Here is a 14,247-nt window from a genome sequence, read left to right on the forward strand (position 1 = left end):
AGTTCCCTCATTTACAAAATGGGTGTCACAGTGTCTTGCTCACAGGGCTGTTGGAAGGATTTACTAAGTTAACCCGTGAAAATTAATATTTGTTGTGAAATGAGAATGCTCTTAAATGTCTTTAGAAAATGTGCATGTACACACACACACACACACTCAGAACGGATACCCCAAAGTCCATCCTGCTCTGTCCAGGAGGCACAAGTGCTCTCAGAAGATAGAAAATTGGCAAGAAGTCTGCCGTGTGTTTTCTACTCCAAACCCCCCAAAAACACCCCAGAGCGCAAATAGTTTCTCATCTTGTTATTTTATTAGAAGCATATTTACATTCTTTGACGTTAACTCTGCAGAGAACATTTTACAAAAGTTTTGTAAAGTTTGGAAACTACATAAAAATAACTTCTATCCTTCATAAAGGGAAAATATAAGTTAGTTATATTTATTCTGCTAAAAATGGAATGAAAATGAGAAACAGTTCTGAGCCTTACAGAGAACACATTAGCACTGGGCACAAGGAATGCTGCGTGGGCCTTCTGGGCGATGGGCTTTGCACGCTGGCTCTATCGAGAGGCTGGGAGAGCCGACCAGACTGCACCCAGAGAGGCAGGGCCACCCGTAGGGCTCAGGGGTACTGAGCAGAGAAGCTGCAACTCTGGAGGGGATTCTGATACGAATGACAAACCAAAGCAGGGAATGATCGAAGACTTTCCCCTGAACCGCATTTCATGTTCTATGCATTCTAACACCTCAGCTGCAAAAGGAAATATTGTAAACAAAGCCCAAGTCAGCCCTGCTGACCACTCTCCAGTGCTGGCCTCGCTCGGTGGAACTGGGTTTATGTTCTGTAGTTACACTGCCGTGGCTCACGTTTCCCCAGCAGCTCCGCACCAGAGAATAAAAGGAGCCAATTGTTTAACTCATTTCATTTGTGTGAGGCCTGGCAAATGGCCCATCTGGGTCAAATACTGACCCAGGCAAGCTGAATGCTCGCTAACCTAAAAGAACCACTGTCCTCCCCTCCCTGCGCCCCCTCAGGGTGTCCTGTTAAGCCTTGGGAATCCCAAATCCCCCAACCCCCTTTACCTGTTACACGGCTGAACCTCCTTTCCCAAGGATCCAGTTACAATGAGTGCTGTGAACACTTCCAGGGAATAGCTTTGGAAAAGCAAAGTACTGAACCTTGGCCTTTTAGGGGGAAGGAGGAGAAAGTCCTCCCAGAGTGTTTCAACTACTCTATCGCCAGCAAAAGAGTACCAGAATCAGGAGGCCCATAGGACTCCTAAAAAAGATCATCACTTTTGTGTTTTCTTCTTTTTTTAAAGCAGGTATCTTTCAGAAGAAGCCATACATATATTTGTTTCAATGGAACAATTAGAATTCAAGGTGAAAAAACGTTTTCTTGGTCAGTAAACCGAGTGCAGGCTCAAGCATTTCCTTTTGTTGGGTCATATACATATACTCTGCAGCCCCAGGGTTCCACCTAAGATATAGAAAACCTTTGCTTCTGCCATGCTTCTGGCAGAAATGTGTCCCTGATGCTTTTTCTTCCTGAAGAGAAGTTCAAGTGTCTGAAATGAAAGGCCCTACTCCTGAACTTGGAGGGGCACAGGGCAGAGGGAGAGGCCTTTCCGTGTCACCTGCAGAAGAGGGTGAGATGGGAACAGCCTGCATTGGGAGAGCCCTGCGTGGTGAGGGATTGACCCCTGAAAGGGCAGGGGCCAACACCAGTCGCAGACAGTTCAGCCTGTGCCTTCCCGGGGGCTCTGGGGTCACCCCCCAGCACTCTCTCTGCCATCTGCTGCACCCGACAGCCTCGGGCACCAAACACATGCCAACCCACCTGCCCACAAGAGGCCCAGGGCAGGGGCAAGCTTGGCCCGTAGCCGGGGGCGGGGCCCTGCACGTGTACGGGGAGGGGGGGCATGAGATGGCACAAAGCACCCAGGACAGGGAGGAGGGCCGTCTCACACCTCCTTTCCCCTCCTCCAGTTGTGGACACGGGCTCATCACAAAGTGGAAAGCAGCCTGGGGGAGCTAGGGGGACAACAGGATGGGGGCTGGGAACCAGGGGCAACCCCAGGGCAGCTGGCTGCAGGCCAGACTCCACCGGGAACCCCGATGGATGTTAGGGGCTGTGATTCTTGCCTGACACTGCAGGGAACCACTGAAAACCCACCTAGAACTACAGTGTGGACGAGCCCGTGGTGACCTCAGTGGCAGCGCTCTGTACCCACAGACAGCAAAAATGATGTTCTGGCAAACAGGGGCCACAGAACCTTGACCCTACCAGCAGTCCAGCTTGATGGATTCTGCACTCAAAAAAGAATATACACTGGGGTCAGATGACATTTTACACCCCCTGTTCCCCACCCACAAGCAAGCGAGAAGTCAGGAACACTGGGACGGGCCTGTTGGACACAGGTGGGCGGCACAGGGCAAGAGGCTGGTTTGAGCTGGCACAGAAGCAAGAGGGAAGGTGGGTCCTGAGTTGCTTGTTCACAGAGACCGGAAGGTTCCGGAGGCCTCCAGCCCCAGCCCCAGCTGGCTGTTAGGAGGCATCCGCAGAGCCGTAGGGGAAGGCCTTGGCGGCCCTGCTCGGGGTGGGGGGGTTCGGGGTCGGGCTCTCTGCCTCCTCGCTCAGTTTGAAGAACATCTCCTGCTCCCGCTTCTTCTGGTTCAGATCCTCCTCCAGAGCCTAGGACAGAGAGAGCAGATGGAGCACAGTCCTGCAGGGCACAGGTCTCCAATCACAAGACCCTCGTCTGACCCCCACCGAGCGCCCTCTCCGGAACGCTCCCCCCAGGACTTAGCGCCCCGGAGCCCAACACCCAGGAGGTAGGTGCCCTCCACCCTCCTCCTGCCACACCCACACAGGGATTTCCTGTGTGCCAAGGGATAGAGCTTGGGAAAATGCCAATCCAGATGGGGTGGGAAAGAAACAGATGCAAATCTGCTGGCAGGAAATCAGCCAAATGAGTCGAGGAAAACCGGAGGTAGAGAACGAAGACAGCTTAATAGCTGGGGGGTGCAGAGATGTCCGAGTTACACGGTAGACCTAACTAGGGCATATCCTGCAGAATCACTGGCGAGGTTTTGTGGGTTTTTCTCCTCAAAATACAGGTACCGTGCGGAGCATGTGTAGCTCAGTGGTTGAGCGCCTGCTTCCCATGTACGAGGTCCTGGGTTCAATCCCTGGTACCTCCTAAAAAAGAAATATATATCTATACAGGTGCCTTTGCCCCACCCCCTGAGATTCTGGTCCTGAAGATTTGTGGGAGGACCAGGGATCTCTACGTTATAAAGGCTCATCAGGGGACTCCAAGGTGAGCATCTAGTTGAGAAGCACTGCAGGAGCGACTCTTCAGCACATGCAAGTTCATCTAGATAAAATGGATCCCACCAGACAAATTTCTTAAGGGATCGTGAATAATAAGCATTCAATTAAGAAAGGAAACAGAATATAGCAGAAAGAACACACCCTTTCACTCAGACAGAAGCCGAGCTTTATCATCATCAGCTGTGTGGCCCTTTCCCCTAGGATGTGTTTCCTCATCCATAAAAGGCAACTCACTACCTATCATGTGGGGCTGTTGTGAGAAAGAAGTTAAAAAATAAGGGCTTGTGAGGACAACCAGCAAGACGGCAGCGGAGTAAGGAGCTCCTAGAGTCAGCACATGGTACGAGAGCAGTTAGTCATCACCCAGAGCTATCTGAAGTACCTATTTGGGGCTCCAGAGACCAGAGGAGCATCCTGCAACATCCTGTAAAGAAGGGAAGGAGGAGACTGCCCAGCTGCAGAGAAGACTCGTGAGGAGAGCGCTCCACACTGCAGAGGCCGGTGCCCCTCCTCCACTGGAGGCACAAGCCGCCGCAGGAGCTGTTCCGCGGCTGGCATTGGAAGCTCCACTTCCCAAAAACGGGGCAGGAAGAGACAGCTGGGCACCAACTTGAGCTACTGACTAGTGAATTCAGCGGGCTACAGTATAATCCTGAGAACAGCTCAAGTTTGAGTCAGAAAGGGCCAGTAGCCACCATCTTACCTCTGCGCCTGGCACGAGGGGAAGCGGGATGGACTGAGGATCCCAGTGCTGGCGGGACCGCCTTCTCTCCATCCAGATCATATTGCAGCTCTAGCCTAGGCCCCAGCCCCACCTCCAGCAGGGAGGAAGCTGGGCGGACCGGCGCCAGCCTCTCTGGGAAGATACAGGCCACACTGCAGAGGCCGGTGGTCATCCTACTCTGGCAGTGCAAGCCACCTCAGGAGCTGTTCTGAGGCTGGAGTTGGAAGTTCCATTTCCCAAAAACGGGTGAGAGAGAGATGGTTGGCCAGTGACTTCAGCTACTGATTGGTAAATTTAGCTAGCTAAAGTATAACTCTAAAAAGAGTCGAAGTTTGAACCTGTCCAAGTTGGAAAGAGGCCGGCAGGTGCCACTCTGACTCCACCCCCAGCGTGAGGGGAAGCCGGGCTGACTGAAAATCACAGTGATGGTAGGGACTGGTTTCTTTCACCCACATCAGCCTGCAGCCCTAGGCTAGGCTTAGCCCCACCTCTGTCAGGAGGAGGCTGGCAGGACCTGCACCAGACTCTGGGGTGGCTGCAGGAACATTTAGCTGGCACAGATTCAAGAACGGGAAGTCTACTGGGGCAAGTGCGGTCATCTTGGATCCACATGGCATAATTTGCTGCCCACACCTGCAGCTCCATCCCTACCCCACCCCAGGCAGGGAGAAAGGGGCATGAAGCTTCATCAGACTCTCTGGGCAACTACAGTCTAGGCCTGCACTCGGATTATTCCACACAGCTGTGACTCTGTCCCTACCCCTAGCAAAGGAGAAAGTTTGGAGAAGCTTCGTCCATCCCTGGGGCAATGAGGGCAGCTTGAGCCTCCACAGCTTAGAGCACCAACTACATCCTTGGTTCCTACTACACAACCAGCAAGGGAGAAAGGGCAGAAAGCCCAAAATTAAGAGAAAAACTGCACCCAGAATAAATACTCTGGTAAGCCAGGTGCCAAGAATTACAATCTACACCAAGAAAAAGGAAACTATGCCCCAGTTAAAGGAACAAGATAAGCCTCCAGATGCTATAAAGAAGTTGAGACAACTAATCATAGATGTTCAAACAAATCTCCTTAATAAATTCAATGAGATGGCTAAAGAGATTGAGAATATTAAGAAGACAATGGATAAGCACAAAGAAGAATTTGAAAGCATAGGTAGAAAAATAGCAAATCTTATGGGAATGAAAGGCACAATAAATGAAATAAAAAAATACACTGTAATCATACAATAGCAGATTTGAGAAGGCAGAAGAAAGGATTGGTGAGCTTGAAGAAATGGCCTCTGAAAGTGAACATACAAAAGAACAGCTGAAGAATGGAAAAAATTGAGCAAAGTCTCTGGAGAACTAAATGACAGCAAGAGATGTGCAAACATACGTGTCATGGGCATCCCAGAAGGAAAAGAGAAGGGAAGAGGGGCAGAAGGAATATTCGAATATATAATGGTAGAAAATTTCTCAACCCTATTGAAGGATATAGACATCCAGGTCCAAGAAATACAACATACTCCCTCCTGAAAAAATCCAAATAGACCAATTCTGAGATACATACTAATCACAATGTCAAATGCCAAAGACAAAGAAAGAATCCTGAGAGCAGCAAGAGAAAACCAATGCGTAACATATATGGGATACCCAATAATATTAAGTGCTGATTTCTCACCAGAAACCATGGAGGCAAGAAGACAATGGTGTGATATATTAGAGAGAAATATATCCAAGAGAAAAACTTCCAACCAAGAATCTTATATCTGGCAAGACTGTCTTTCAAAAATGAGGGTGAGTTTAGAATATTTACAGATAAACAGAAACTGGAAGAGTCTGTAACCAAGAGATTGGCTTTGCAGGAAATACTAAAAGGTGTGCTACAGCCAGAAAAGACAGGAGACAGAGGCCAGGAAGAGAGTTTAGAAATGAAGATTATATCAATAAAAGTAACTAAAAGTGTCAAAGGAGTGGTGAAAATAAAATATGACAAATAAAACCCAAATATTCAGGAAAAAACTTAAACCATGATATAAAGCCCTTATATTCAGAAAACTATAACTCACTGTTAAAAGAAATTTATAAAGGAATAAATAAAATAAATAAATAAATAAATAGGCCTAAATAATTGAAAGAACATTCCATACTCATGAATTGGAAGACTAAATATCATTAAGATATCAATTTTACTCAAATTGATATACAGATTGAATGCAATTTTGATAAAAACTCTACCACCATTTTTTAAATAAATGGAAAACATGATTATCAAATTTATTTGGAAGGGTAAGGGGTCCTGAACAGCCAGAAACATCTTAAAAAGGAAAAGTCAAGTTGGAGGACTCTCATGTCTGGACTTTAAATCATATTACTTATACACAGTGGTAAAAATAGCATGGTTCTGGCAAAAAGACAGACATATAGACCAATGGAACTGAACTGATGGTTCAGGAACAGACCATCACTTGTATGGTCAAGTGATTTTTGACAAGCCTGTCAAACCCACCCAGCTCGGGCAGAAGAGTCCATTCAACAAATCGAGCTGAAAGAATTGGACATCCATAGCCAAGAGAAGGAAAGAGGACCCTTGTCTCTCACCTTAGACAAAAGTTAACTGAGAATGAATAAAAAACCTAAAAATAAAAGCAAGAACCATAAAACTTCCAGAAGAAAATGTAGGAAAATATTTTTTAAGACTGGTGGTAGGTGGTAGATTCTTAAAGGAGATAAGAGGAGGACTGAGATGGACTACTGATGTTTAATATATGTAGCAGTTTTAATTAGCTTTATTGTAAAAGTGCAGAAATATACAGAGTTGATGGTAACACATTACAGTGAGTAACAGCTGGTTTATAAATGGGGATGTGGCTGCAAATGATAGTCAAGGGATATAAATGCCCACTGACAGAAAGCTAGAGAATAATCTAGGGACTGAAAAGCACAGTAAACCCAGAGGTGGATGAAAACTGTGGTTGATGGTACAGATGCAAGAGTATCCGTTGTGAGCTAGAGCAAATGTACATCACTATTGCAGGGTGGTGGGAATGTGGAGAAGCATGGGAAAAATACAACTGGAGTGACCTACTGACTGTGGTTAACAGTGATAATGTAATATTTTTGCATCTATGCCAAAGATATACTATGTTGATAATGGGGGAGGGTGGAAAATGTGTGCCAAATGTATCCTATGGACCAAGTAATAATCAGGTGATATTATCCCACAATCTGTAACAAATATTCCACCACGGTGTGGTATGTTGATAGAGGGGTGTTGTTTGGGGATTCTGCACATGCGCATGATTGTTTTTTAAGCTTACAACTTACACCATACAAATACGTTTAAAAAATAATAATAGGATGGGTTGGGGGGGAAATACACCAAATGTACTAAAAGGATATAATTAGTAGTAAGATTTTGACAACGTTCTTTCATAATTTGTAACAAATGTCTCATGACAATGCAAGGTGTTGGTGGAGGGTTGATACATGGGACCCCTGTATGACATTATGCATGTTTGATTTGTAAGTTCACAACTTTTACTATATACTTATTGTTCATGTACAAATAAATGACATAAAAATAATAATAGGGTGGGTTGGGGAAAATACTTTGGTTAGTAGTAATATTGTGAGGATGCTCTTTAATCATTAAAAATGTTTAACAACAATGCAAGGTATTGGTGTAGGGTGAGGTATGAGAGCCCTGTACGAAAATCATCACCTCTGTGTCAGTGTTCCAACAGTCATGCAGGCAGTCAACTAATGACAGAAGAATTCTACAAAGCAGCAGACCCCCCAGGCAAAATCCAATGCCAGCTCCCCAAACACACACTTGCAGTGCCTCTGAGCCTGCATACCCCCTAGAAGCTACCTGGGAGGTGAGGCCACTGCTAGAGGCAACCTGATCATTCATTTTCAAACTCTCTCTGGACATGCCAAGGGTACAGAACCTCCAGGAAAGAGAACCAGAGAAGGGTTTATTTCCTGATGCCACGGTTGACTTAGGTCAGCAGAGCATTATTGATTTGAATGTCGAGTATCAGAAGTCCCAGCAGGCTGTGGTTGCAGAACCTGACGAGCATGGATCTGCTAATAGGAAGGTCTGAGAGCCTGGCCAGCTTCCTGCCAGAGAGTTCCATTAGCACAGCAGACTTCCAAGGCCATTACGTGGCTGAGGTGGGCAGCTGCCTCCCGTCCAGACCACAGTTCCAGCAAGCAGAACTGACAGCTGATAGCAGAACGAACCTCAGGACTTTAGGACGTGTGGGGCACACGATCAAGGAGAGCTGGGGCAGCTCCATCCTCAGAGTTTAAGGGAGCAGAAGGAAATTAGTACACCATGAGCCTGTACCATGGGCTGGCAGCTTTTTGCATAAATGAGTACAAGATTAATATCTCCACTTTACAGACAACCAAACCGAAGCCCAAGATCCCAAAGCTGGTGGCCATCAAAACTTCACAAGAGGAACGGCAACGAGCTCTCCCCACCTCCCTGGTCCCACCCTAGTCCAAGCCACCATCATGTCTTGTCAAGATGATGGCAGTTACTTCCTTCCTGGTCTCTCTCCTCCTTCCCTTGTCCATCTACAGCCCGCTCTCAGCATCCACAAGAGGATCCTTTTCAAAGCATAAGCCAAAACATGTCCCTCCTCTGCTCCAATCCTCCCATGCCCCCACCTTATGCAGAGTAAAAACCAGCTACCACCTAGGCCTCCGACAGCCCCTTGGATGTCATCTCCTGCTCGCCCAGCCCTAGCCACACTGGCCTCGTTGTTGTGCCTGGACACGGCAAGGCCACTCTTGCCTCAGGGCATCTGCAGACGCTCTTCCCTTTGCTCAGAATGTTCTTCTCCGGGTATCAGCACAGCCCCTTGTGCCCTTCAATATCTGCTCAGACACCATCCTCTCTGTAACCCCCATTCCCACCTGTCTACTCTCCTGCTTTTCTTCTCCATAGCACACAGCCCTCTCCCTGACATATATTTACTCATTTGTTCTCTTCCTCCCTTCACTAGAACATCAGCTCAAGGGCAGGGACTTGTTCAGTGCAGTATCTCCAGTGCCTAAAACAGTACAGGGCACTTGGAATGTGCTCAAAAAACATGTGTTACGTGAATGAAGGGAGAATGAATAAAGGACTGAAAGAGCAAGCTGATGATGGCAGACAGTGGCAGGGACAGGGAGCTGTCAGAGCCCAGAGGAGGCATCCACCCAGCCTAAGGTGGGGGGAGGCCTCCTTGAGGGGTGGCGCTTGGCCCGAGTCCTGGAGGCAAACAGAGGTTAGCCAAGTGAAAAGGCCGGTGGGCACAGAATTCCTGGCAGGGGGAGCAGCAGCCCCGGCAAAGGCCCAGCAGGAACAAGGGGTGCACACGTGGTGTGCAGAGCTATTTGGGTACTGAAATCTGGAGCATGAATGGGTGGTGAGACTTGCAGGAGATGACGCTAAAGCAGTGGTTCTCAAAGTATGGTCCAGGGACCCCTGGCAGCTCTAAGACCCTTTGGGGGTAGGGATGGGTGGTCAACAAGATCAAAATTAATTTTCATACTAATATGTTATTTGCCTTTTTCACTGTTTTAACATCGGTATTAATGGTGGGGAAAACTTTTGGAGCCTTAGGAAAAACTAAGACAGTGGTACCAAACTGTTCTTCCTGCCATTTACTCACAAAAGAAAGAAAAGAAAAGAAAAGAAAGAAAGATAGATAGAACATCCTTGATGAAGCAGTTCAAATGATTAATTTTATTAAATCTAGACCTGGCAAGGACACATCTTTTAATATGCCATGTGATGCAATGGGAAGTAGACATAGCACAGCCTCTGCTGCAGTGTGATAATAGCATAATGACTGTCCAGAGGAAAAGCACTCGTGCAAGTGTTTGAGCTGGGAGCTGAACCAGCCTCTTTTTTCAGGGAAACTCATTTTTATTTCAAAGAATGATGGACAGAAAAACCATGGGTATTTAACAGACATTTTCCTGAAAATGATTGTAGCCTGTCATTTCAAGGAAAACAACATATATCGCCAAGGACAAAATTAGAGCTTCCAAGCAAAACTTAGAATTTTGGAAAACTTGTGCCCACCCCCAGAGCTTGACAGCCTCACAATATTTAAAGATTTTTTGGATGAGACTGGTGATTACACGAATGGACGTGATTTATTTTTTTAGTATTATATAATAAAAGGTGTCAACATTTGGGAGAACTGCATAACTCAGCGAACCAATGTTTTCCAGACGCCCAATGTGCGATGTTACAAGACCTGGCAGGGGTACAAGACCCATTTAACATGCAAGACAGGCCAGTGAATTTTAAGGTAACAGTATGAAAAGTTCCTTGACATGGTTTCAAGTTCCATACTGCAGCTACGCTTTTAAGAAACTACCACTTGTGTTGAGTTTTGGTGCAATAAAGAAAAATATCCATAATTATCTAAAAAGGCCATAGAATTACACCTCCATTTTCCAAATATATATCTTGGAAAGACCAGATTTTCTTATAAACTTCAACTAAAATAACAAATCACGACAGACTGAATGGCGAAAGAGATAAGCCAATCCAGCTGTCTTCTTTTTAGCTAGAGATTAAATAGATTTGCTAAATGTAAAGCAACACTCATCTTCTCACCAATTTTTTTACTTTGTAAAATGTAGTGACTTTTATACAAATGTGTCAATTTATGGAAACATGTAACAGGGATATTATTTTCTCAGTTTATACGTTCCTAATATGGTAAATATCCATAGATCTGACTCACATAAACAAAAGCTCTCTGGGGTTTTCAGTAACTTTTTTTTTTAACTCTTCACAAATTTGTGTGTCATCCTTGTGCAGGGGCCGTGCTCATCTTGTGTTGTTCCAGTTTTAGTATATGTGCTGCCGAAGTGAGCACCTCCATAACTCTTACACTGTGAACAGGTCCCAAAGCCAAAAGCTGGAGCAGCACTGGGCTAGACGGTTATCGTGCCTGGGAGCCGGCGGGGAGGGGAAATGGGGGCAGGGAGCAAGAGCAGGTGTAAGGAGTCCAGGTAGAGGGCGTTTCAGGTAAACCAGGTGAGAAACACCTAGTCAGGGAGAAAGGGCAACAGTGAGGAGGGGACTGGACAGAACCCCGTGGCTGACGCAAGGTGCTGGGTGAGTTGGGAGGGAGAGAAGGGAGCTAAGGATGTCACCCAGGCTAGCAGCAAACAGGGAAATGGAGGCACCATTCTCCAAGGAGCAGAAGACGGGAGCAGACGGGCTGCGGGGAAGATGATGAGCTGAACTTGGCGTGTGACGCTGGGGGGATCTCAGAGACCATTCCGGTGTGCTGGAGAGGAGGGCAATCTGGGTGGGAGATGGAGATTTGGGGGACCCAGCTTGGAGGCTGTGGAAGAAGTCGTCGGAGCACAAGGGCTCTCGCAGGGCTAAGAACAGAGCTCTGGGGTCAGAAATCAACGCGTGGGCCAGGAAGGACCGTGCAGAGGGGTCAGCGGCAGAGAAGGAAATGAGGAGAGAGCCGGAGGACAAGGGAGGAGAAGGAGGGAGTAATAGAGAGTGTTGGCTGCCACCGGGAGGGCGAGTCCAACAAGTCTAAATGTAGCAACGGGATTTAGCCACACCGGTGCTGCTCTCGACCTTGGCAGGAGCAGCTGCAGTGGGTTGAGAAATAAATAGGAGGGGTAGAAAGTGAAACAGGGAACATGGGTGCCTCAAAACGCTTGGTGGTGAAGGAGAAGAGAGAAGTAGGGCAGTAAAGGAGGACACAGGACTGAAGGAAGGCATGTGTGTATCTTTTTTTAGGAGGTAGCGGGGTTGAACCCAGGACCTTGTACACAGGAAGCAGGCGCTCAACCACTGAGCCACACCCGCTCCCCATGTGTGTATCTTTTAACATTGGGTAGGCAGAACTCTAAGAAGGACCCCCAAGGATCCTCACCCTGGTATACTCCCCCTTCCCCTTTGAGTATGGGTAGAACCTGTGATCAAGGTGGAGGGAGATTATCCAATCACACAATGGCCTTTCAAGGCATTTTCTCCAGCCCAGCCCTGTAGCACAGGAGGAGGTCAGAGCAATTCAAAGTGCCAGGAAGACTCCACCCACATGGCTGTTTGAAGATGGAAGGGGCCATGTGACAAGGGCTGTGGGTTGCCCTGGGCTGGGGAGGGGCCCTGGCTCCCAGCCAGCAGGGAAACAGGGACCTCAGACCTACAGCTCAGGGAACTAGATTCTGTCAACAACCTGCTCGGAAGCAGATTTTCCCCCAGATCCTCAGCTAAGAACCCAGCCTTGCCCACATTTGATTCCTGAGCAGAGAACCCTGGGTAGCACACCCAGACTTCTGACCTACAGATCTGTGACATAAATAAACAGGTGTTAGTTTAAGCTGTTAAGTTTGCGGTAATTTGTTATGTAGCACTAATTCGGAAAGTAGCTATCTGGTGCTGGATTCTGACTTGTCTGGAATCACTTCCTTCAAAAGAAAATTCTCACAGGCCTCTGGCCTGGCAGCATGGTTGATTCCTACTCACCTGAGGACACCATGTAGCAGGAGCCTTTCAGTCTGGGGGAGGGAGCTAAATAAAGGTGTTCAGACTAGTGCAGTTAGGAGGCTGCCGCTGCCGAGGGGGAAGCTACACAGCCTTCAGGCAGACAGGGTTGGAAGGTCCTCTCCCTGGAGACCCATTTTATGGATGCCACCAAAATGAAGCGGCCTAAGATGTCCCGAACAGATACCTGTGGCATGATGTGGGGAAGAGCCCACCAGCCCAGGCATGGTTACCTTTTTACGTGGCCGAAGCTTATCCCGCCATTCCTTCAGGTTCTGGTTATGGCTCTCGTCCAGGGCTTTCAGCTTCTGGGTTTCATGCTCTACCAAGAGGTGACACTTTTCATTCTAGAACACATTCCAGGCAGAACAGATGAGAAACTCGGAAGGCACTGAAGGCATGGTCCATTTATTACTTCTCCTTGATTTCAAATCCCACTTATATAAAGCAATATACATATAACTACATATGTACTGAGAGGTGCCTGGAAGAATGTTAATGGTGCATATTAAACGTGATCATATCTGCAGTAATTCTGACTTCCTTTTTGTGCTTTTTGCATTGTTTGAATTTTCCAAAAGGAACATATATATCATTTTAACAAAACCATAAGTCTATTAACAATAAACAAATACAATTATATGTGCCCTAATCCCACCATACAGAGGTAGCCACTGTGAACATCTAGGTAAGTTTCCTATTAAGCTCTGACCTATATGTTGTTTTATAATACCATAGACTATTCTGAAACCTGCTTTTTTCCAACATTTTTGATGCTTATAGAATAGCCCATAAATCTGATATGGGTTTACCAAGTTTGCTCACACATTCCCCCATTTTTGGACACTTAGGTTGCTTCTAATTTTCACTACTATAAACAGTACTGTGCTGAACAGATCCGTGTATAAATACTTGCTACACTGTGTATCATTTCCTCAGTAAAGATTTCTGAGAAGGTAGGAGGCCACGGACATGGCCGGGGCTCTCCCACCCTCACTGCTCTCTCTGAGTTACCTGCTTCCCAGAGTTCGCCTGGCGTCTCTCTATGGGCAGACAGGACCAGACCCTGTTGATTCCTTGCAGGGAACCAATCTTGTGATTTGCAAGGAGGAGCAGAGTAAAAGTGCCTTTATCCAGATGCTCCAACCCTAGCTGGACTGGAAGAGTGGAATCCCTCGGAGGATTTTTATTTTGGGTTTTAATCTAAGGCTTCCAGGAGGGTAGAACGCGGTTCCATTGGGACTGACGCTCCAGCCGTGCTGGGCAGCTATGACCTGCCAGGCGCTTGCCCCACTCTTCATAGGGCTCTCAGTAACCTTTACAGTAGCCCCAAGAGAAAGCAGATACAGAAAGTGAGTGACTGGGCTAAAAATCACAGGGCAGCAAACCATGTTTGCCTGGCAGGCCTCGATGCCTGTGAGGTTTCCTCCATGCCTTCCTGCCACTCCAGGAATTTCCATGGGCCTGGCAGACTGGGCAGCTTCACCGGTCCACAGAGTCATTTGAGGTCGCCCCCATTTCTCGGATATGGCAATACCTGTCTCCACCACAAGGGGGCGCCAGGTACCAGCTTTTGGGGCTGAGTATGGCGCAAACCCAGGGACCTGAAAAGAGCCCAGGGATCTCCAGAAAGAAAGTAGTCATCAGGCACTCAGCAATGCCCTTCTCTAGAGA

At 47.2% G+C, this 14,247-nt stretch overlaps 1 protein-coding gene and 1 non-coding gene across 2 annotated transcripts in view; both read right to left on the bottom strand.

Annotated features, from left to right (window-relative positions):
* Positions 1-288: 288 nt before the first annotated feature.
* The window catches only part of STK10 (serine/threonine kinase 10), a 126,301-nt gene continuing 112,342 nt past the window's right edge, over positions 289-14,247 (bottom strand). The window contains exons 18-19 of the mRNA XM_004464768.5: positions 12,807-12,920; positions 289-2,695 (exon numbers count right to left, since the gene is read on the bottom strand). Of these exons, the coding sequence (XP_004464825.2) occupies positions 2,549-2,695; positions 12,807-12,920 (261 nt within the window). The 3' untranslated portion in view covers positions 289-2,548. The remainder of the gene's footprint in view (positions 2,696-12,806; positions 12,921-14,247) is intronic.
* Positions 10,834-10,936, bottom strand: LOC111765659 (U6 spliceosomal RNA). Its single transcript, XR_002797952.1, has one exon. It is a non-coding gene; the product is annotated as a U6 spliceosomal RNA (small nuclear RNA).

The sequence above is a fragment of the Dasypus novemcinctus genome, chromosome 2 (assembly GCF_030445035.2).
Source record: "Dasypus novemcinctus isolate mDasNov1 chromosome 2, mDasNov1.1.hap2, whole genome shotgun sequence".
In the NCBI taxonomy this organism is placed as follows: Eukaryota; Metazoa; Chordata; class Mammalia; order Cingulata; family Dasypodidae; genus Dasypus; species Dasypus novemcinctus.